The sequence below is a fragment of the Columba livia genome, chromosome W (genome assembly GCF_036013475.1).
Source record: "Columba livia isolate bColLiv1 breed racing homer chromosome W, bColLiv1.pat.W.v2, whole genome shotgun sequence".
Taxonomy (NCBI): Eukaryota; Metazoa; Chordata; class Aves; order Columbiformes; family Columbidae; genus Columba; species Columba livia.
The window spans coordinates 4,842,981-4,868,275 of NC_088641.1; the positions used below are offsets into that span (position 1 = coordinate 4,842,981).

Consider the following 25,295-nt stretch of genomic DNA (forward strand, 5'->3'; position numbering starts at 1 on the left):
GCTGCCCTGGCATTTCCCTGATTCAAAAAAACCTTCACTATGCCAAGATCTGTTGCTCTGATGCAGACCAGGTCAGCTTCAGAGCAGCTCCCTTCAGCAACACGTCGTAATGTATGCCAAAATGTTTTATCTTGAGTGCATGAAGGACTAGAATTTCTGTTTTGTGAGCAGAGTTAAGATTTTTCTTTTTAAAAGGTTGAGTACCCTTCTCTCCTATTCGTGTACACCTAAGTTCTGTTTATAGAGTACTACTGAAAAACAGGCTCATTTTTACCAAAGAGAAGAAAAAGAACAGCATTTAGAACTGTGTTTAGATTCTGAACTTTGGCAATCAGATTTGAGCGAACTGGTCACAGAACTGACAATATTTCTTAACCCAGTGTGCCTTTCAATGTACGGAGCTTTTTGGTCATTAATGTTTGATTTATTTTCAGAGCTATTGCAGGATGTAGGATATTGTGTAGCTGAAATAAGGTTAACTGTAGGGTTTCAGATCGATACTAGGTGACATAATTGTTTAAAAACAAGAGAATATTTTAACTTGTGGGCTGAGAAAAAACAGTTTAATACTTGAAATAAAATAATAAATTATAATTAAAAGGAAAATAACAGAGATATAAATAAAACTGAAGAAAGACCAGTGATGCAAATGAAAGTAATTGCTTGCCACCAACTGACCAATGCTCAGCCAGTCCCTGAGCAGTGCCCCCCCCCCATCAACCTCCCCCTAGTTTTATTGCTGAGCAGATTGGACACTAGGAAAAAGTTCTTCACCCAGAGGGTGATGGAGCACTGGAACAGGCTCCCCAGGGAAGTAGTCATAGCCTCAGGCCTGTCAATATTCAAGAAGAAACTAGATGGTGTCCTCAGACACATGGTGTGAATTTTGGTGTTGTCATATGCAGGGACAGAAGTTGGACTTCATGATCCTTATGGGTCCCTTCCAACTCAGGGCATTCTATGATATCATATGGAATATCCCTTTGGTCAGTTGGGGTCAGCTGTCCCAGCTGTGTCCCCTGCCAACTTCTTGTGCACCCCCAGCCTACTTGCTGGTTGGACGGTATGAGGAGCCAAAAAGGCCTTGACTCTGTGTAAGCACTGCTCAGCAATAATGAAAACCTCCCTGTAATATTAATACTGTTTCCAGTACAAATCCAAAACACAGCCCCATACTAGCTACTATGAAGAAAATTAACTGTACCTCAGCCAAAACCAGCACAGGTAAGTATAACTATGATAGGTTATCTACATAGTTTCCTTTTTTAATTTTCAAGTTCTTGCAGTTAAAAGTTAAAGTTACTGAAGATTATATTTTATATGATACTGTAGAATGTCTGCTAAAGTTATGCCTGTAGTAGTTTTTATGGTTGTAGGTTTTTCCATCTAGAAATGAGTGATGTACTTAAATAAAACGAGTCATGGTCTGTCTTTTTCTGGTACCTACTGAGCTATTCTTAGTCTGTTCATTGTGTATGATTACACCATATATGAAGATTTTGGTTTAGTATTCATTTTAACCTGGGAGGGGACACACCCCCCCTCCAAAAAAAACCCCACCCAAACAAACAATCCAAAACAAACAAAAAATCCACCACACAACATAAAAACCCCACCACCAACAGAGAATCTTACTTCTAGATTGACAAAGGGTGAAGGCAGAAGAGAGGAAAAGAAGTATTGTGTGGCACAGTATTCTGTGTATCTGCTGAAAATTTTAAGGAAGAGATGATTAAGGGATAATATTACTCCATTATAAAATTTCACTTTCCTTTTGAAATCAATACCTTGCTTTAATTTAGCATCTCCCAAGCTATGTATTCAATAGAAATAGCTTCATGGCATCTAGAGGAAGGACCTACTGCAGAAAATGTTTTCAAATCAAAACTTCTTAATAGCTTTAATATCAGCATCCTAATCTTATGAATGATAAATGGAATATTAAATTGGACAATTCTGATTACTGAACAAAGTGCAATGGAAAAAGTGTCATAGAAAGCAGTCTCATATTTCGGGTTTCATGTAATGTTTTCAGTTTTGAAAGCAGAATATTTCAAGTTCTGCTTCTGAAGTGTACAATTAATACAGAAGTAGGTAGATAAATGTGTGTAATTATTAAGCATCTAGATCTGAGAAAGGTGGGCAAAAAATCAAGTTAAAATTTAGTTCTAAACTAGGCCAGAACATGCAGTCCTTTACCTCTTTACAAAAGTGAGCCAACTTGAATAGTGGTCAGTTTGAAAACTTAGTGTGCATAGAGGGAGATCTGAGAGTGAAAACGTAATGTGAAAACATAAGTAGTAACAAACATTGTGCCTTTTGTTCTAGCTAAAAATTAAAATAATTTAAAATACTGGGTTTAGTGATGCAAGTTGCATTTAGTTTTGATGGCATACACTGTTTAGTAAATGAATCAACATTAAAATTGCTTTTAATTGTATTTTTCTCCCTCTTCTCCTCAAGGGAATTTTATATTTTCATTTAAAAAAAAAAAAATCAGCTGTCTCACAGGTTGATTAAAATCAACTTTTTTGGAACCTAAAAATAGCAAAGCAAATAAGTGTCTGGGATTAAATCAAGTAACATTGTTCAGTCAACGCATCCTGTATTTAATCAATATTTGCTGATGCTAATACTGGAGCTGATTTCCAGTAGCTGTATTTACAGCCCCGATTTAGTATCTTTATTAGTAGTAATTAGGCTATCTTTTCCCAGTACTACTTTTCAAAGCCAGTATTTGGCTGACTTGTAGAAACTAACCTAGATGATACCTACACTATGTGCTCTACACACTGCTTCTTTATAAGGCTGAATCATACTAATGGTGTGATTCCACAGGGGTTGAAACCAGTTCAGGTGAGTGTTGCCACAGCCCAATATAGATTAGCTGTTGTGGAACCACAGCTTAAGGCTATTTTGGCAAAACAATTTTTCATGATGTAAACTCTGTCAAAAGCAGGGAGAGGTTCTGCTGTTGCAGTATCAGCATATTATCTTGTCTTGGTTTTGTTAAAAACAAGACTGGTTCTCTTTTAGTGATTTTTCTTTCAGCTAAGTTCTTCTAGGTGGCTGTACTTTTCTGAATTTTAGCCTGCGTATTTTTCCTAGGATGCTGTACTCAGTGCTGATAAGAAGACCAACAGAATGCTCAAGAAGCTTGTGTTTAGGTTTATTACTATGGCAGCCAAGAAAGACTGATAAGTTTTCCCACGTTCCCTTGTGAGAGGGGTGTGTTTGAGGAGGGGTGGATGGAACAGGTGACTAGAACTGACCAACGGAAGTATGCCATCCCATAATCATCATACCCCCTATATAAGAGGGTGATCGTGAGGGTCATGCTCTCTTTGACCATGGCCGGCATCTAGAGAGGACCCTGTCTGTCTGCCTGTGATCTACAGTCCTCAGGCCCTGCATCCCTGCAACCAGTTTCCAGTTTGCTCTAAAGTCCCACCCACGACTTCCGGGGGCCTGACCTGCACCTGCTGGAGCCACGCCAGCTCCGCACACCCAGCTCCGCCACTGCTGGAGTTACACCAACTCCACATCAAGCACTTGAGAGTGGTTTTATATATATATTCTCTATTTATTAGTAGCATTAGTAAAGCCTTTTTAAACTTTCCAACGTGAAGTCCAAGTCTCTCTTCCTTTCCTCTTATCTTTCCAATCATCTTTACGATCTAAAGGAAAGGGGTGGCGTGAAAATGAGGGGATAACAGGGAGCGTCTGCCACGGTTTATTGCCACCTTGCCTTAAACCTTGACATCTTTTTTTTTCTCAAGATATTACTGCAGTGGTGCTTTTGTGGCAGCTTCAGTTCATAAAAGGTTCTTATCAACCCAGTACTGTTTTGTCCATCCTCAGCAGCACTTCTATTAGAGCACTTAACTGTGACAAATTAGGAATGAATTTGCTCTGATATGCTAACATGGCCAAAGAAGCTCTCTACAAGACCTTTATTCTCTTTTCATTTGTATAATATTCTTTGCTTCTTGGATCTGGTTATGTTCTTTTGCCTGTTGAGTTCTCCTTAAACAATCTTATCTAATACAGGCTGTTCTGATATAGGCTTGTTCTTGTTAGGGGAAGGCTTTTCTTTGGCATGCTCTCAGGTTTGCACTAGCATCTCAATGTTTGTTTTGATCTTGAATTAGCTAATCAAGAATTACTTCATAATTCTCCAGATCCTGAAGGATGTTTTGATTTGAATCTAGCATTATGTAATTCAGCATACACATAATAAACATATGTAACTAAGTAGAAGATGTAATAGCAAAATTGCAGTAACAACAAATAATTAGGCCTGATAATGGAATTGCAATGTAAAAAAAATACTGCAGGACATCAGACTAGACTACCTTAATATTTCCTTTTGACCTTCAAAATTTCTTGCATTATTCTTGAATCTATGCTTGCTAGCAAAAAATGTCCTGCTTCCAAATACGGGTCCATTATTAGGATTTAAAGATGGATTCTTTTCCCTTTGTAAAATAAGGCCATAAAGAAACTTGCAATAATGTAAATTCTGGAACTGTTACTTTTGTCTGTAACTCCTAAACCAGCATCAAAGTAAATGGGAAAAATATTTTAAGGAACACAAGAATATGAGGCTACTATGTTATTTGGGAATTTTACTTTTTATTATTTTGTATGGGAAATATTATGTTTAATGGCATGACATGGAGTTGTAATCAGGAAAAAAAATTTGGGGACCAGAGTTTGTGAGCCTGAAAGAGCTTTCTTCTTATCATATACACATGATAACTTTTTCAGAGTTGCTGCTAAGAAGAATGTCAGTTTTTAAGGTAGGTGCAATGGTGTTATTTAGTAGTGAATAGGAAAGGGGAAAGGCCACATAATGATAAATGCCAGTATAGGTCATGCACAAAACTATCAGAGTCTGGATGGTGATGAGAAAGTCTGAAAAATGCTGATCTAAAAGTTGATGATTAGAGTGTTGCCGTTGCAGATATCTTAATGTTAAGTTTGTTTTGGCTACATATGATGTGAGGAATTTTTTTCAGAGATAGAGAGAGCTTTTGCCTCTTACTGTCATTATTAGCAGTCATCCTGATCTACAAGGCAGCTGGAACAGACTGCCCAGAGACCTTGTGGAGTCTCCTTCTCTGGAGACATTAATAACCTGCCTGGACGCATTCCTGAGCAATCTGCTGTAGGTGAACCTGCTTTGGCGGGTGGGTTGGACTAGGTGATCTCTGCAGGTCCCTTCAAACCCCAACCATTCTGTGATTATGTGAAATGACATTACACACTACTTGAATGTTGGAATGATAAAGGACTCAGCATTCCGATTCAATGCGAATCACGCAAAGCCATTTATTACAGAAACAAGCCTCCTTATTTATATATGCAACTGTTCTCTGATCACGCATCCACGCTCCAAGCATGGATTCGCTAAATGAGTATCATGGGCTGTCCACGTGCTGGAGTCTCACTGATGATACATCCGATGATTCACGCCATGTTGGGGCCCCGTTAATGAGGAGACGCCCCTCTCTCTCACAGCAGATTCTGTTCTCAGCATCTTGAAGCAGCCTTGAGATTCCTTTGAGCCTGACTAATTCAGCAACAAATCTTTATCTATCAAAACCCCTCCACACTTGAAGGTATTTTCAGAGACAAGTGACAAAAACCTTCAAAGATAATAGTCTGGATTCATTCAGAAATTGCCTGATCCACTTTGCAGTCAATCAATTCCTCCAATGACATCTTCATTTATTTTTCTTTTAGAGCACTTTGGAAGTTGTTAATATTTTAGCTTATAAAGAACTCGGAGGCTCAGAACTAATGTGTACACTTTTCACAGGATCAAATTTCTTACACTAAAGAAAATTATATAATACCAGGAGAGCTTGCTCACAAAACTTTAAGTTCTTCAGGAAAAATATCTGTAGTTACACACTTTAAGAATTGCTTTTAATTAATAGTAGGTTGATGCAAAAGTAATTGTAGGTTTTGCATTGTTGAAATTTGCTGTTTGATATTGGAACACATTATTAAATAAATGTGGTTATGTTATACATAATTTTAATGCACTTTTCTTGCTTTGTTATTTTTGCTACTGACTTATTACTTGCCGTTTATTTTATTTGTTTTAGACTATGGAAATGATGTTAGACAAAAAGCAAACTCGAGTGATTTTATTATTCAAGTTCAAAATGAGTCGTAAATCATTGGAGACAACTCACAACATCAACAATGCATTTGGCCCGGGAACTGCTAACACACATACAGTGTAGTGGTGGTTCAACAAGTTTTGCAAAGGAGACGAGAGTCTTGAAGAAGAGTAGCATAGTGGTTGTCCATCAGAAAGTGACAAACAACAATTGAGAGCAATCATAGAAGCTGATCCTCTTACAATTACACCAGAAGTTGCTGAAGAACTCCATGTCGACCATTCTATGGTTGTTTGGCATTTGAAGCAACTTGGAAAGGTGAAAAAGCTTGATATGTGGGTCCCTCAGGAGCTGACCAAAAATTTTTAAAAAATCGTCATTTTGAAGTGTCATGTTCTCTTATTCTATGCAACAACAATGAAACATATTTTGATTGGATTGTGATGTGTGATGAAAAGTGGATTTTACATGACAACTGGTGATGCCCTGCTCAACGGTTGGACCGAGAAGAACCTCCAAAGCACTTCCCAAAGCCAAACTTATACCCCAAAACAAGTCACGGTCGCTGTTTGGTGGTCTGTTGCCGGTCTGATCCATCTGAGAAGTATGCTCAGCAAATTGATGAGATGCACCGAAAACTGCAGTGCCTGCAGCTGGCATTGGTCAACAGAAAGGGCCCAGTTCTTCTCCACGACAGTGCCCGATCACAGGTCACACAACCAATGCTTCAGATGTGGAATAAAATAGGCTATGAAGTTTTGCCTTATCCGCCACATTCACCTGACCTCTCACCAACCGACTACCACTTCTTCAATCATCTCAACAGCTTTATGCAGGGAGAACGCTTTCACAACCAGTAGGATGCAGAAAATGCTTTCCAAGAGTTTGAATCCCAAAGCGTGGATTTTTTGCTATGGGAATAAACATATTTCTTGTTGGCAAAACTGTGTTGATTGCAGTGGTTCCTATTTTGATTAATAAAGATGTGTTTGAGCCTAGTTATAATGATTTAAAATTCACAGTCTGAAACCATCCATAATTACTTTTACACCAACCTAAAATTATCTTAGAGGGCTGCAGTTTTCAGAGGGTTTTTTGTTTTCAGTGGTGTAACTTTTTCATATAATAGAACCAGATTAACACAATTACTTGGTTTAATTGCAGATTGGCAAAAGAAAAAGTTATGTATGAAAAAGAAGCAAAACAGCAAGAAGAAAAGATTGAAAAAATGAAAGCTGAAGCATATGATGATTATGGAATTAAGAAGCAGGTAAACTATCCTAGAAATTGTTTTATAAAATTCTTCCTTGCTTTGATTTAATGATAATCATCCTTAAATAAAATAATCTCTTGTATGTTATTCCAGACTGTTATATAAGTACTAGGCTAAGATTCTGTCAGTTTTAAAAATCATAATATCCATTGGTAGAAACTTCCTTTTCTCCAGAACTGCTACAGTATAAGGACACTGGGTATGGATTGTTTAGCACTTGATATCAGGATGGTTATCACTCGCTAACAGTGGGTATGGTTTAGTCACTATTACAAAAAGATTAATTTTTTTATGGAAGGTTCTCCATAAAGGATAGTCATTGCAGACACTTGGTACATGCCCTTTTCGAAGGAGGAGTGTCAAGTTTCCTTTTCACTGAGACAAGGCTTGGGTTTGGGAGATTCAATTATATTCTTTACAGAACTGTGCATATTGGTGTTTAACTGTGGCCTTTATATTCTTTCAGCTAAATATGCTATGTTTTAACTGTGTCTTCCCAAGCATTTCTCATATGTTTTCTCTTAAATCTTCACAGAAACTGAAACTGTAAATTAAAATAATTTTCACTTGTTTCAATAGTCTGGTGACTTTATGTTATAAAACCTACTGTTTTCCCATCCTCATTTTCAAACAATGGAAAAATAGGTTAAACAAAGCCTAATATAAAAATAAATAAAAACAAGCTAGGAGAAATCCTTTTAAGTTTTGTAGTTCGTTCTAAAAATAAGTTCAGATTGCAGTTCATGTGTGCATGTCCTGGCATACTTTCATTATGCCATGAGAAAGAAATACAAGTTAAGAATTTGTATAAAAAAAATAATTGTATTTATAGAGCTAAGCTGTTTTTTCCCTCACCATAGACTGAGACAGAAAAAGTATTTTTGAAGATCTGCTGCGCTAACAGAAACATATGAATGCAATTGCTGTTTTTAGTGTCCCCTATTCATCTGATTATTTGACTGCACCGTGGTATTTCCACAGTGACCTGGCAAGATCTCATCAAAGGCAAAAACTGCAGAAGCTGGGAACTTCTGCTGTGAAATGTTGCCAGAAGCAACCACAGGAGACTTAAACGGCCCCTAGGGAGCGTGAGTGACCAGGAGCAGGGTGAACAGGGTGTGGCGGTTTGCACAGGCAGGGTGTGCAGGAAGGGCACTGCAGGCTTGCTTGTAGGTCCACAGCCCAAGGAAGTGCTCTAGCTCTCTGCCATAATGGTGAGCACTCACCTCAGAGTTAAACTAGTGCTCCTGCAGAGAAAGCTCTTGAGGTGTCTTGTGCTTTCACCCAGATAGAACCAGTAAAGGAGACTTCAGTACAGGGAGTAGGTTGCAATGAGTGCCCAGACCCTTCTCCTGAAGAAAAGGTAAGTGCCTGCATGAGCTGTGCACAGATTGATGATCTGATATGTTTGGTGGCTGAGTTGCAGGAAAAAGTTAAAAGGCTGTGCAGTATTAGAGGAGCGAAGATGGAAATAGATTGGTGATTTCAGAACCATGCTTCTGTGGCAGACATCACAGTGAATGAGTCACCTTGGACCCTCATGACCCACAAAAGCAGGACTCAGCTTCAGTCCCCACCCTCTAGCATTGCAAACAAAAGCAGATATGAAGCTTTAATAGATACAGACACCCACAAACAAGATCTGCAAGGAGAAATGGTACCAGCAGCAAACACTGGATACTGCAAAAATAAATGAGTGCTTGTAGTGGGTGACTCTGCTAAGGGGCACTGAGGTAGCCCATCTGCTGGCCTGACAGGGAGTCATGAGAGGTATGTTACCTCCTGGGAGCTCAGGTTCGAGACATTGGCAGGAGAGTGCCACAAATTGTCAAGAGCACAGACTACTTATCCACTTCTGCTTTTCCATGTAGGCACAAATGATGTGGCAAGCCAGAACCTGGGCAGAATCAAGGAAGACTACAAGGCCCTTGGGGCGCAAGCGAAAAGTATTGGTGTCCAAGTTATCTTTTCTTTCATTTTACCTGTTAGATGAAGGGGTGCAGCTAGAAATAGATGTATAATGCAAATCAACTTCTGGCTTTGTGGCTGGTGCGGTCATGAGGGCTTTGGCTTTTATGACAAGGGGATATTCTATGACGACTGTAGCCTGTTAAGGAGGGATGGGATTCACCTGTCTAGAAAAGGCAAGGGAATCTTTGGCAGCAGGCTGGCCAGCTTGGTGAGGTGGGGTCTGAAGTGGCAATGCTCATGGAATTGCATCCAACTCGAGCAGCAACAAATATTCTTTAGCTGCCTCCCAAGATGAGAACTAGAAGGCAAACCACCTCAAAGTATGTATGTATGTATGGCTCTGGTGGATCCTTCTGCACCTCTAATGGGAAATCCCCATATGCTCAATTACTTTTCTGAAGTGCCTATACACCAACACACACAGCCTGGGGAACAAAAAGGAAGAATTAGAGATCTATGTGCAGTCACAGGGCCATGACCTCATTGAAATTACAGAGACATGTAAGAAATACAGGCCAACAAGGTGAGGTGGAAGAGTTGCATTTTATGTGAGAGAGAAATGGGAATATATCAAACTCTGCCTAGGGAGAGATGAACAAGTCAAGAGCTTATGAGTAGAAAATTAAGGGGCAGGCTAACAAGGGTGACACTCTTGTGGGTGTTTACTACAGGCCACCTGATGAGGAAGTTGATGGGGCTTTCTACAGACAGATGAAAGTACTCTCACAAGCAGAAGCCCTGGTTCCCATGAGAGACTTTAATCACCCTGACATCTGCTGGGAAGATAACACGGCTAAGCACACACAATCCGGCAGGCTCCTGCAGATCACTGATGATAGCTTCTTGATACAGGTGGTGGAGGAGCTGATGAGGACTTGTGTGCTGCTGGACCTTGTCCTAATAAACCAAGAAGGACTGGTTGGAGATGTAAAGGTTGGGGGCAGCCTTGGCTGCAGTGAGCATGAGATGATGGAGATAAGGATCCTGTGTGGAAGAAGCAGGGCAATAAGTAGGACTACAACCATGGACTTCAGGATGGTGAACTTTGGCCTCCTTAAGGTCCTGCTTGGAAGAATCCCATGGATTACGCCTCTGGAAGGTAGAAGGGTCCAAGAGAGCTGGCTAATATTCAAACATCACTTATTCCAAGCTCAAGATCAATGCATTCCTATGAGCAAGAAATCAAGTAAAGGGAGTAGGAGGCCAGCATGGATGAGTAAGGAGCTCTTGTCAAAACTCAGATGGAAGAAGGATGCTTATGCAATGTGGAAAAAAGGGACAGGCCACTTGGGAGGAACATAAGATTGCTGTTGGAGTATGCAGGGCTGTGGTGATGAAGGCCAAGCTCCACTTGGAGTTAAATCTGGCCAAGGATGTAATGGACAACAAGAAAGGCTTCTTCAAGTACATAAGCAGCAAAAGGAAGTTTAGAAAAAATGTAGGTCTTCTACTGAATGAGGAGAGTGTCCTGGTCGTAGAGGATACAGAGAAGGCTGAGTTACTGAATGCTTGCTTTGTTTCTGTCTTTACTGCTATGAACGGCCCTCAAGAATTCCGGACCCTGGAGGTAAGAGAGAAAGTCTGGAAAAAGGAAGACTTTCCTCTTGCTTGAGGAGGATCGGGTTAGAGATCATTTAGGCAAACTGGACACCCAAAAATCCATAGGCCCTTATGGGATGGACCCACGAGTACTCATCATCTTTGAAAGGTCATGGAGAACAGGAGAGGTACCTGACGACTGCAAGAAAGCCAATGTCACTCCAGTCTTCAAAAAGTGCAAGAAGGATGACCCAGAAAACTACAGGCCACTCAGCCTCACATCCATCCCTTGAAAGGTGATGGAACAGCTCATTCTGGATATCTTCACCAAGCATGTGGAGGAAAAGAAGGTTATCAGTAGTTGTCAATATGGATTCACCATATTGGTGAATCCAATTTCCATTGATGGAAATTGAATTGAATGAAATTCAATGATGAAATTGAATTGAATGAAATAAGGGAAATCATGTTTGACCAATCTGATAGCCTTCTATGATGGTATGATTGGCTGGGTAGATGAGGGAAGAGCAGTGGATGTTAATCTACTGTGACTTCAGCACTGTCACCCACAACATCCTCATAGGTAAGCTCAGGAAGCGTGGGTTGAATGAGTGCACAGTGAGATGGATTGAGAACTGGCTGGATGGCAGAGCTCAGAGGGTTGTCATCATCAGTGCAGTATAGTTGGAGGCCTCTAGCTAGCGGTATTTCCCAGGGGTCAGTACTGGGTCCAGTATTGTTTAACCCGTTCATCAGCGACCTGGGTGAAGAGACTGAGCGTACCCTCAGGAAGTTTGCTGGTGAGACAAAACTGGGAGGAGGGGTTGATACACCAGAAGGCTGTACTGCCATTTGGTGACATATGGACAGGCTGGCGGGATGGGCAGATAAGAACCTAATGAAATTCAGTAAAGGCAAGTGTAGGGTCCTGCACCTAGGGAGTAATAACTCCATGCACCCATACAGGTTAGAGGTTGACCTGCTGGAAAGCAGCTTTGCAGAGAATGACCTGGGAGTCCTGTTGGACAACAGCTTGACCATGAGCCAACAATATGCTCTTGTGGCCAAGAAGGCCAATGGTATTCTGGGGTGCATTAGGGTGAGTGTGGTCAGCAGCTCAAGGGAGGTTATCCTCTCCATCTACTCTGCTCTGATGGGGCCACATCTGGTGTACTGTGTCCAGTTCTGGGTGCCTCAGTTTAAAAAGTACAAGTAATTATTTGAGAGAGTCCAGTGGAGAGCTACAAAGATGATTAGGTGTCTGGAGCATCTTTCTTAAGAGAAAAGGCTGAGAGAGCTGGGTCTTTTCATCCTGGAGAAGGCTGAGAGAGGATCTCATTTATTCTTATAAATATCTCAAGGATGGGTGTCAAGAGGATGGGACCAGAGTCTTTTCAGTGGTGCCTAACAGCAGGATGAGAGGCAGTGGGCACATCACAATCCAATTGAGAAATGGTTCATTGTTGCATAGAATAAGACGACGCTTCAAAATGACTATTTTTTGATTTTTGGTTAGCTCATGTGGAACCCACCTCTCGAGCTTTTTCACCTTCCCAAGTTGCTTCAAATGTCGAATGACCATAGAATGGTCAACGTGGAGTTCTTTGGCAACTTATGGTGTAATTGTAAGAGGATCAGCTTTGATGATTGCTCTCAATTGTTGTTTGTCACTTTCTGATGGATGACCACAATGCTGCTCATCTTCAAGACTCTCGTCTCCTTTGCAAAACTTGTTGAACCACCACTACACTGTATGTGTGTTAGCAGTTCCCGGGCCAAATGCATTGTTGATGTTGTGAGTTGTCTCCACTGCTTTACGACCCATTTTGAACTCGAATAAGAAAATCACTCGAGTTTGCTTTTTGTCTAGCATCATTTCCATAGTCTAAAATAAATATAAAATAAAGGGCAAGTAATAAGTCAGTAGCAAAAATAACATAAAGCGAGAAAAGTGCATTAAAATTATGTATAACATAACTGCATTTATTTAATAATGTGTTCCAATATCAAACAGCAAATTTCAACAATGCAAAAACTACAATTACTTTTGCACCAATCTAATAATTAAACTTGTTTTCCTACAGTTTCTGTATGTGGGTTTTTTTTTTTCCCCCTCTATATTCCCCTTAATGCTCTATCTCCTGTGAACTCCTGTCTTCCCTACACCCAGCTTTTTCCTACATCACCTATGCTGTCCTATTCCCTGTGTCTCCTTGTCACCATCCTGACCAAGCACCTTGTGCATTTATAGTCCCTGATTACCAGTGAGGTGAGAAGTAATACCATGCTGTAGATTTAAGTTACAAGTATGTTGATTAGACAACCAGTAACCTTGGCATCACTATTTACTTCGTGCTACTATCTTTTCCTTAGTAGGATTATTAATTTTGGAACCATTGGTGTTCACGATAATTAGAGACGTCCTTTTTTTTCTATTTGATCTCTGTCCTTCCATCCAATATGACTGTAACTGATCAATGGATTCCAAGTGTATTTTACAAACTTTCTGATGAAAAGTTGTTCCAACAAGTAGCACTTTTCTTAGCAAACTGAATTATTTGCATGCTTTTTGTTTTCTTCCCTACTGTCTTTGAGTAGATCATACCGTTATGATTATCCATTCTCAGTTGTGCATCAAAGGGCAAGTTCTTATGAGGCTGTGTGAGCTGACGCAGGCAGGTCCCAGGAACAACCAGAAGCCACAGATGCAATGGAAAGAGCAAATTTATTCTTGTTACCTCACTACTGGGGCATCTCCAACACACCACTTAAGTTTGTGGGCAGAGGTCACATGAGCAGAGACACAGGCACTGCAGAATTCAGCCCTCGATTGTTGCTTTTTCCATGCGAGAGATGGAACCTGACACACCAATGTGATGTTCACAGAGTTCACTTTATTGTCAGACCAGGCTAGCTTTATAGCAAAGCTGCCCTGTCCACGTGCCTTGCAATAATGTGATTGGTTGTAACTCGTGCTATACAATAACGTGATAGGCTGCATGTACTGTCCACACGCTCTGCAAGCATGTGTCCGGCAATTGCTCATTCATTGTTACCTTCTTATGGGGCTTCTTTCGTTTCTTTTGTCTCTGGCTTAGCCATTCAGCCAGGCTGGCGACAACCCCATCCCCCTGGGGTGGGGGCGGGGCTCTGCCACTACATCTCCCCCTCTTTTATTTAATATAACATTGACAATACACTGTATCATGCTTTGAAGACTGTGTGAAATACAGGGTAAGAACGTTAAGGCTAATACAATTACAATTAACAAGAACAAACCTGTTTTCAATATTCCTTTTAACCAAACAAGGCATCCAACCCAAAAAACCCAACATCTTCTGTTATTTTCTTATTCTGCAAATCTTTTATCTTTTTATCTTTTAAGTTCAAACAACACATACAATCAAACACTTCATAACTGTGATCATGGCCAATAACAAAAAATTAATTGCTGCTCTGTTTTACAAAGTGGTATTCTCAACGTTGGCTACATCCGTTGCTAAAAACGATAACACCTCTGAGATTAAGGGTCGTCATCATTGCAATCGGTTTCTTCTTTGTTAGCTAGCCAAGGTCTCACCCACTTTGCTGGGATCCACGAATTTTTATGGTTACCTGTAGAAACACAAGCATATCCCCTTCCCCAGGTTATTAATGACATAGGACCTTCCCATTGTTGTGTTATTGGATTAAACACACTAACCTTAGGTACATTTTTTTGAAAAAATCGTTGCCATTTTTGATATGGTGCATAACAACAGGTTCCATTTCAGTCTCACTTTTAGGATTAAGCCAGTTCAGCACATACAATGCCTTCATCAAAACCTCTTCTGGCACTGGCACCTGTCACTGCCACAAATTTGTCTATAATGTTGTTTGCCTCAGCTAGACCACCTGGCAGGTTAGAATGGCTTTTTATATACATTATAAATACTGGTGCTGTCCTATAATCTAACACGTTCCACAAATCTAACAGTGCTTCAAACAACAAGGAATTGGAAACTCGCTGCAAAAGCGCTCTATGTATTCTTTATACAACTCCCACAACATAAAAAGAATCTGCTACCAAATTAATTGGGAAGTTATGCCATTTTTTAAATGCTGCTATCACCGCTTGCAACTCTAAAATTTGAACTGATCCTTCAGCTACAACAGTCTGTGAATGCTACTGACCATTCTCAAACCATACAAAACCTCCTTTGCGTGAGCGACTACTTGCATCCGTGAAAATGGTTATTGTATCTAATGGACGCTCACTAACAATTGACATAGGCTCCAAGGGGAGGTTGGTTTTAAATATGGGATGCGGTGGATAATTATTGTCCACCTGCACTGGAATACAGGCAAGAGCTAAGGCAAGATCATCGTGTTTGCGAAGCATCTGTTCAAACAAATTGAGAGAAATAGGGATCACAATTTTAGCAACATACAATCCAGACAAGGTCAGATATTGGCTTAGTCCTTTCACTATCACTTGGGCAATGGCTTCCCACCTTTGAATGATGTTTTTTTGGTTTTGGTTGTTTAAAAATATCCATTCTAATACTAACAATGGATCCTTTTCTTCTGTGCTCCACTGGGCCAAAAGTCCTGCCACCTCCTTATTGATATTATAGACATAAAGAGTAACAGGCAATTCTGATCTTATCTGCTGAGCAGTATTCTGTGAAATTTTTCTTGAAAGTTGCTCAAGTGCTTTTTCTGCTTCTGGTATAAGGTACCATGGTTCTTGGGGGTCTTGTCCCCCTGGAGGAGACTAAACAACGGTTGCAAATCTGTATTTGTAATTCCCACAACATTTCTTATCCACTGCAAGTCCCCTACCAACTTCATTGCATCGCGAAGGGTTGCTACCTTTGCTTTCACAGTAAGCTTCTGAGGTCTAATTATGGACTGAGTTAGTTCATATCCTAAATATTTCCATGGTGTAGTTCACTGTACCTTTTCTGGTGCCACAACCAGACCCCACTGACCTAATTGCTTTGTCAACTGAATTATTGTATCCTTACTAATTTCCTTTTCATTGCACAGAATCACAGAATCGACTGGGTTGGAAAAGACCTCAGAGATCATCGAGTCCAACCCTTGGTCCAACTCTAGTCCGTTTACTAGATCATGGCACTAAGTGCCATGTCCAATCTCAGTTTAAAAACCTCCAGGGACGGCGAGTCCACTACCTCCCTGGGCAGGCCATTCCAATGCCTGACCACTCTCTCTGTAAAGAATTTCTTTCTAATATCCAGCCTAAATTTCCCCTGGCAGAGTTTAAGCCCATGCCCCCTTGTCCTATTGCTAACTGCCTGGGAGAAGAGACCAATCCCCACCTGCCTATAACTTCCCTTCAGGTAGTTATAGAGAGTGATGAGGTCACCTCTAAGCCTCCTCTTCTCCAGACTAAACAACCCCAGCTCCCTCAGCCTCTCCTCATAGGTCTTGTGTTCAAGTCCCTTCACCAGTCGTGTTGCTCTTCTCTGGACCCGCTCCAGCACTTCAATGTCTTTCCTGAACTGAGGGGCCCAGAACTGAACACAATACTCCAGGTATGGCCTCACCAATGCAGAGTACAGGGGAAGGATCATTTCCCTTGTCCTGCTGACCATGCTATTTTTGATAAAGGACAGGATACCGTTGGCCTTCTTGGCCACCTGGGCACACTGATGGCTCATGTTGAGCTTCCTGTCAATTAGTACCCCCAGGTCCCTTTCTGTCTGACTGCTCTCCAGCCACTCTGCTCCCAGCCTGTAGCACTGCAGGGGGTTGTTGTGACCAAAGTGCAGCACCCGGCACTTGGCCTTATTGAACTTCATCCCATTGGAATCAGCCCATTTTTCCAGTCTATCCAGATCCCTCTGCAGAGCCCTCCTGCCTTCCAGCAGGTCGACACTCCCTCCCAACTTGGTGTCATCAGCAAATTTGCTGATGGTGGTCTCAATCCCCTCATCTAAATCTAAATCTCAATCCCCTCATCTAAAATAAAGATGTTAAACAGGACTGGACCCAACACTGACCCCTGGGGAACACCACTAGTGACTGGCCGCCAGCTAGATGCAGCCCCATTCACCAGCACTCTCTGGGCCCAGCCCTCCAGCCAGTTCTTAACCCAGCATAGAGTACACTTGTCCAAGCCATGGGCTACCAGCTTTTGCAGGAGTATATTATGGGAGACAGTGTCAAAGGCCTTGCTGAAGTCCAGATAGACCACATCCACGGCTTTCCCCTCATCCACCAGGTGAGTCACCTGATCATAAAAGGAGATCAGGTTGGTCAGACAGGACCTGCCCCTCCTAAACCCATGCTGGCTGGGTCTGATCCCTTGTCCATCCTGAAGGTGCTGTGTGATTGCCTTCAGGATGATCTGCTCCATAACCCTGCCAGGCACCGAGGTCAGGCTGACAGGCCTGTAGTTGCCAGGGTCAGCTCTGCAGCCCTTTTTGTGGACTGGGGTAACATTGGCCAATTTCCAATCATATGGGACCTCCCCAGTGAGCCAGGACTGTTGGAAGATAATGGAGAGCAGCTTGTCAAGTTCTTCTGCTAGCTCCCTCATCACCCTAGGATGGATCCCATCTGGTCCCATAGACTTGTGAGGATCCAGATGGCTCAGTAAATCACCAACTATTTTCTCCTGGAATACAAGGGGCCTATTTGGCTTCCTATCTCTGTCAACCACCTCCAGAGATGAGTTGTCCTGAGGGCCACCTGTCTTACTGGTAAAAACTGAGGCAAAGTAGGTATTAAGTACCTCAGCTTTCTCCTCATCTTTGTTAACTATATTTCCTTCAGAGTCCAACAGAGAATGGAGGTTTTCCTTGCCCCTCCTTTTGTTATTAACATATTTGAAGAAGGACTTTTTATTATCCCTGACAGAATTGGCCAAGTTAACTTCAAATTGCACTTTTGTTTCCCTGTTTAGCCAAGCCGGTTGTCTTCCCCGCCGGCTAGCCTTTCGGCACACTGGTATAGCCTGTTCCTGTGCACTCAAAACCTCCTGCTTGAAGCATGTCCAACCCTCCTGGGCCCCCTTGTTTTTAAGCATTGTTTCCCAGGGTATGCTCTGAACTAGACTTCTGAATAGGCAAAAATCTGCCCTCCGGAAGTCCAGCGTAGAGGTTTTGTTAATGGTTCTCCCTGCATCTCTGAATATTGAAAATTCTATTATTTCATGGTCGCTATGCCCCAGGCGGCCTCCAACCACTACATCTCCCACCAGCCCTTCTCTGTTTGTAAACAGTAGGTCTAGCGGGGTCTTGCCCCTGGTGGGCTCATTTACCAGCTGATGAAGGAAATTGTCCTCTATACACTCTAGGAACTTCCTAGACTGCCTCTTCTGTGCAGTATTGAGCTCCCAGCAGATATCCGGCAGGTTAAAGTCACCCACAAGAACAAGGGCCATCGATTTTGAGACATCTGCCAGCTGCTTGTAGAATAATTCATCTCCTTCATCGTCCTGGTTGGGCGGTCTATAACAGACACCCACGAGGATGTCAGCCTTGTTGGACTTCCCCCTGATTCTGGTCCACAGGCACTCAACCTTGTCACTGCTGACCTCAAGTTTAACAGAGTCGAGTGACTCTCTAACATATAAAGCCACCCCTCCACCTCTCCTACCCTGCCTATCTTTTCTGAAGAGCTTGTAGCCACACATAGCAGCACTCCAGTCATATGAGTCATCCCACCATGTTTCTGTGATGGCAACTATGTCATAGCTTTCCTGCTGCACGATGGCTTCCAGCTCCTCTTGTTTGTTGCCCATACTGCGTGCATTAGTGTACATGCACTTCAAGTGGGCTGCTGATTTCCCTCTTAATTTGGGCACAAAAGGATATCATCCACATAATGATAGATGATCATCTGAGGGCGTTGTTGCCTAAATGACTTTAAAGCCAAATCTACATACCATTGGCAAATAGTAGGAGAATTTTTCATTCCCTGAGGTAACACTACCCAATGATATCTTTTCATGGGAGCTTGATGATTAAGCACTGGAACAGTAAAGGCAAACTTTTCACAATCCTCTGGGTGTAATGGGATCGTGAAAAAGCAGTCCTTCAAATCAATGACAATTATATTCCAATCTTTTGGAAGCATGGTTGGGGTAGGAAGACCTGGTTGCAGTGCCCCCATATCTTTCATTACTGCATTAATTGCCCTGAGGTCCTGTAACAAACGCCACTTCCCTGATTTCTTCTGGATAGTAAAAACAGGTGTATTCCACGGGCTGGTGGAAGGGACCAAATGTCCGAGACGGAGTTGCTCTTCAACCAGCTCCTCTAAATGTGCGAGCTTTTCTTTTGGTAATGGCCATTGATCCACCCAGACAGGATCATTTGTTTCCCAACTCAGCTTCATACACGGCCGGGTGTCGCTCGCCGCAATGGCCATTATCAAAAAGGCGACTGCATGACTCTTCCCCACTGAGACATCACATCTCTTCCTAATAATGCAATTGTCGTGTTCAGAACATAAGGTCGTACCTATGCCTCTAAGCCCTCGACCTCTTCTCGTCTTAACCATATGTGTGCTGATGTGGTTAGGAGTGGCCCCCGCAATCCCCACTACCATGGTGTTTACTGCTTCTAAAGGCCAACACAGAGGCCAATCAGTGCGAGGGATAATTGTCACATCTGCACCTGAATCTAAAAGCATTCTTTTTCTCCTAATTTCACTTCCAGGCCCATATATAGAAACTAACCTAGATGGTTTGTCCAAAGTCAGTTTTTCCGTGAAAGCAACCACAGGGGCTCCGGTAGAGCCAAAACCTTTCTGACCTCTTTCCGCATCTAAAGCCTTTGGGACACATGCTCTAAAGGGTACCAATTGCGCTATACGGGTTCCCTGTTTAATAGTCACAGGGGGTGTTAAGACTTGCAACATAATGCCTATGGGTCCAACATAATCAGAGTCTATTAATCCAGGCAAAACAAACAATCCCTGTCTTGAAGCAGAAGAATGACCTATTAAAAGTGCACTCAATCCATACCCTAGGGGCCTCGTTACTGTAGATGGAACTACATGTACAGACTGGTCCGTTATTGTGATGTCTGTTCCCACGGCCAGATCGACGCCTGCTCTTTCTGAGGTTGCTGCCCTGAGCTCGGACAAGCAACTATGGCTGTTCCCCCTCTCGGCTGGTATTGTGGTGTCATCGCGCCCCAGCCCCTGGCGCTGGCCCTCCCGTTTCCCGGCAGTGGTGTCCCATCTTTTTTAAATTTTGATCGACACTCCACTGCTCGGTGTCCATATTTATCACACCGACTGCACATGCCATTGAAGTGCGAATAATTGAGGGGAGCTGGCGACTGACTAGTGCCATTACTAGGTCCTCATCTCCGAGCTTACTGAGGGCAATTTCTTTTAAGATGTCCTGTCTGTCTGCAAGTAAAACATGCTAGGCCAAGAGAAGAAGGGCTTTGGCCTTTCATTGCAGGCTTAAGTGCTGCAGCCAAGGCCGCAGCGTGGGCTCGAGCATGTATTTTTGGCTTTTCTACCTCCTGTTGCATAATCGGTACCCATGTACAAGCTTGCACCATCTCTGCCAAAGAAGCAGTTTTTCCCAAACTGGCTAATATCTGTTGGCATTGGGTGTTTGCATTCATCATGGCCAAATCTTTCCCCACAGCAGCTTTTGCCTCTGGAGTCAGGTTAGGAGAGGCATCTATAGCTTCTTTTAAGTGGTCCACAAACTTCATATAGGGTTCCCCAGGATCCTGCTTTATTGTAGAATAGGATGGCACAGGGTTACCTATATTTGGCAATTCTTTCACTGCCACCAGGGCAAGCCCTTGTGTTTGCTACAAAATCCTTGGATGAAGTGCTGCCTGAGTGGCACCATCCGCATATTGTCCACGACCCAGTAATTGGTCCATGCTAGGTAATCGCAATGGATCATCAGCTGGTAAATGAGCATTTTCTAATACTGCCAATTCCACCTTCCTCTGCCACTTGTCCAAGAACAGCAAATACCCTGTTGGGGGAAGCAATAACTCCATCCATGCCTTAATGTCTGTTGGAGTTAGTACTTGCCGCTTGAAAAATGAGTTTGTTAGCTGCATCACATGCTTATTATCCATACCGTATTGCATAACTGCATTTTGCAATTGCTTAACCATTTTCCAATGAAAGGGCGACCACTGCCTTTGTCCTCTGTTATCTATGTGCGCTGGCATTGCTGTAATACTACCAGGTAACATCCCTTCAGTGGTTGCATCTCTGATTACCCCTTGCCAGCGTTGCCCTGCATTATAAGAATGATCTCGAGGAATATCTCTACCCTGATGCACAGGGGCAGCACCCAAATTATCATTACTGTCACTGCTATACAATTCCCTTGGGTTTCCCTGTGGATCAGTAAGTCGACGCATATTTGCAAACTGATCTGCTAACCCAGTCTCCAGCCCTTTTCCATATCGCGCTCTCAAATATTCATCTGCTTCTCTTACAGACCACATCCCATCTTCAACACATTGTCTAGCCCATTTTTGTATTCGCTCCCTTTTAATACGGTGCTCCTCAGGAGTGAGGTCCAATTCCGCCCCCTCCCGTTCCTGTTTTCCCCGTTTTTCACACTCCCTGCCAATTGCCTCCAACACGTCCTTAATTGCATCTGACGCCTTTTTATATGCTATTAACTGTGAAGTTTTACTGTTACCGCCATCTAGTTGCTTCATAGCTTTTAGAACTTCTTGCATCTGGCTCTCTTGCCATCTCAGTAAGTCCTTCAGGCTCTGCACGTGGCTCTCCTTCTGGAAGTCAGGGCGATTCTGCGGTGCTCCATCCTGGTACTCCATCGGGTCTTCCGGCAAAGGCACGTCAGCTGGATTAACTTGTCCTGGCTTGTTGAAACTTGCTGGTTGTTGCCATTCATCGTCGGAGGCAGGCAATGGCTCAAAGAGTGCAGAGGGTATAATTTGCTCTCCGCTCCAGAATTCCAAATCTGATATGGGACATACCAGCGGTATTGATTTTTCGGAGTTCTCAGAGAGGGGGCAGCTCGCGGCGGGCGGCTCCGGGGGGACGGCACACACCTCCAGCTCCCTTGAGACTTCCTCCATCAGCTGCCTGACCTCCCGCCATGGTCCGGCGAGGTTGCAAGCCTCACGGCTCCCCCTGTGACCGCTTCCCATAGTTTAGTCCCTATGTCCTCCCATGTACCGGGAGAAAAAAATTCGTCCGTCGATCGGACACACCCCTTCCGCTGGGCGAATAGTAAAAGACACTCCACCGTGTCTTTTTACAAAAATCTTCCTGTTCGTGCAGCCAGCTGCAGAATACTTTTCGCTATTATTTTTTCTTCCGCGGATGCCGCATTTCCCATGCCACGTGATTCCCTGTAGATCTACTTTCCGCTATTTTTCGAGCGCCCGGCTGACCTCGCCATCCAGGTTGCTTTCCTTGCTTTTTCACTTCCTGCAGTCTTGCTTCGATACAAAGTATCATGTCGGGGTCACCAAAATGTTGTTTGTCTCTGGCTTCGCCTCTCAGCCAGGCTGGCAACAACCCCATCCCCCCGGGGTGGGGGGGGGGGCTCTGCCACTACACTTGGTGAAGATCAGTGAGCCTGCTCATTTCAGCCTGTATATAGGGATTCACACAGGTGCAGTTTACCACACTGCTTTGATCTTTGCATAAAGGAATTTCAATAATGTATTATAAGGTTCCTGTAAGACTTTTTTCACAGGCCTGTTATCTAAATACAGAGGTTCTACTTGGGATTTATGTGTTTTTCTACACCCCAGCTGCAGTTGCTTGAGTGTACTTAAAATTCTCATTGCTGACTGTGGCAGTTGCACATCCCCCTGCGATCCGGAGCCTTCAGTGGGGCAGTTGATGGCTCTTTAGCACTTTTTGTGCCCCACTGTGTCTGTCCCCACGTACGCACCTAGGGTGGTACCAAGGTGCTGATAGTCACATCCTTCCTTACCCCAGGGCAGGGTGACTTCACCTCCACCAGCTGGTGGAGCAGGAGGGGTGGGACCCTCGGTCAATTGACAGGGTCCTTAATAGGACCTGAGTCAATTGACAGGGTCGTTAACAAAGGAGGTGCCCAGAGTAGCTGCAAAGCTTCTGGACTATGTTGTAATGCCCACAGCCAGATCTGACCAGACTATAAAACAGGGTCCCCACCGAAGGTCCCCTTTGAGTGGTCATCTTGGAGCAGCGGATCTGTGAACTGGAACCCTCCCCTTAGACTGGGATGGGGATATCTGGGGAGATTCTGAAAACAGTGTTGATGAAGAGGAGGTGGAGACAAAGGATGTACGACCTCTCATTAAATCTGAGACATGTACAGGTCCATGGGGTGGACACCCCCGTACTGCTGTTTGTACCACCCCATGGACGGGACCTGAGCTCGGCGACTTGCAAGCTAAATTTTCACGCAAGCCGGGCGAAACAGAAACTGAATATCTTTGGTGTGTTTCACTTATGGGGGACGATTGAATATTATTGAGTAATGAAGAAGCTGCGGGCTTTTGGGGGCCTGGTGTGTTTTTAAGTGATGGTCCAGATGGTTATCAGCCCGTAACATCTCATGTGGCTTACTGGGTAGGCAGTGTGGATCCCAAGGAACATGGGGAGCCTGTCACCATTAGGATAAGAGGCTTGTCGGAGCTGGCCAAGGGCGTTCAAAAGGCTGCTTGTATATAGGCAATGTATGAGAGAGGGCAGCAAAGGAATCCCCATGGCTGCCCTGATAAATCCGACCCACCTTCGGCCGCTTATCAGAGGTCTGCTGGACACTTTAAAAATACACGTCCAGTCCCTCAGAGAGAGAATTCAGGAGGCTATAGACTGTTAACAAGCAGAACCCCCGAAATCCACCTGCACGTGTATTAACCTGGGCTGAAATCCTGCCGACTACGCCAATTTAAAATGTCAGGGAGGCACCCCAAAGTCAGTTTTAGGCAGACAACAAGTTCCAAAACAGACTTCATTCTAGCTGGAAAAGTGTAGCAAGGAAACCGACTAGGAACATGGTTTATACAATTAGTTATCATTCCGACAACATAAAATACAGGTTTGAATATCAGTTGAGGAGATTATTGGGGTAAAACAACATAAGAATAATGAGGATCCACAACATGCACGCATACACTACAAGAAACAAAACCAGAGCCCTCTGACTCCAGGGTACTCACAAGAAATAATCACTCGCCTGGGTTATGCGAGGGCTTACACTTGCCTAGTTAGGCAAGGACTCATTCAAGGATATATCCAGTAAACGACCACTCACCCAAACGAGGAGGTGAGGCGCTATCAATCCTGGGAAATCTCCTTAGACGGCGTCCCAGTCTAAGTAGAGGGCTCCAGTTTACAGACCCGCTGCTTCAAGAAGACCACTCAAAGGGGGCCTTTGGCGGGGACCCCATTTTTTAGTCTGGTTAGATCTGGCTGTGGTCATTACAACATAGTCCAGAAGCTTTGCAGCTACTCTGACCACCTCCTTTGTTAATGACCCTGTCAAATGATTCAGGGTCCCATTAAGGACCCTGTCAATTGTCCGAGGGTCCCACCTCTCCTGCCACACCAGCTGATGGAGGTGAAGTCACCCTGCCCTTGGTACCACCCTAGGTGTGTACATGGGGACAGGCACAGTGGAGCACAAAAAGTGCTAAAGAGCCATCAACTGCCTCAGTGAAGGCTCCAGATCTCAGGGGGATGTGCAACTGCCACACTGATCATCCGTTATTCCCACACGGAGGCAGTATTTAAAAATGTAAATAAATATTCGTGTGTGTATATAATTTTTATACATATATAACTCACTTGCATTTCTAATTTTTCTTAGCCTGTCTTTTCTGGTTAAAACACCATTCTTGTCATATAAAACAATACTGTCACCATATGCTGTGACCCTGTAATTTATTAGGTTGTCCTTCTTAAGATCAAGGAATGACAGAGCATCCTATGGAGGTTTTCTTCTTCTTGTTTTCAAAGTATTTTTGGGTCTGTACATCTCTAAATCTCTTGTTAAGTCGTGGGTCATCTGAAAAAACAAAACAAAAACAACAACCAAAAAAACCCACCAAAAAAACCCCAAACAAACAAACAAAAAAAACCCATGGAAAACTAAACAGTCCTCAAAAAAACACCAAACTCTGCTTCCATCTTTTTGAAGCTGATAAAACTGTTGTCACTATTATATAATACATGTCAGTTAGGCTGAGCAGGATTGTTTCCTGTTGGAGAATACTTTGTATCAAAACTCATAAACAGTAATATTTATTTGTATTCTTAAATTATCAAAAAATTGATTGAATATAAGTGCTTGGGTGAGACAAAAAATAGAGAATCTGCATCATCTGAGCAGCTCTGATCTGCCTAGATAAGTTGAAATACTGACTTTGAATGTTTATTGTGGGACCTCCTAAAATCAAAGT

The 25,295-nt window shown here is 43.0% G+C and overlaps 1 protein-coding gene across 1 annotated transcript in view; it reads left to right on the forward strand.

Annotated features, from left to right (window-relative positions):
• LOC135577062 (tubulin-specific chaperone A-like) overlaps positions 1 to 25,295 on the forward strand; it is a 46,824-nt gene that overhangs the window by 14,020 nt on the left and 7,509 nt on the right. Inside the window, exon 2 of the mRNA XM_065044715.1 lies at positions 7,299 to 7,404. Within this exon, the coding sequence (XP_064900787.1) occupies positions 7,299 to 7,404 (106 nt within the window). The remainder of the gene's footprint in view (positions 1 to 7,298; positions 7,405 to 25,295) is intronic.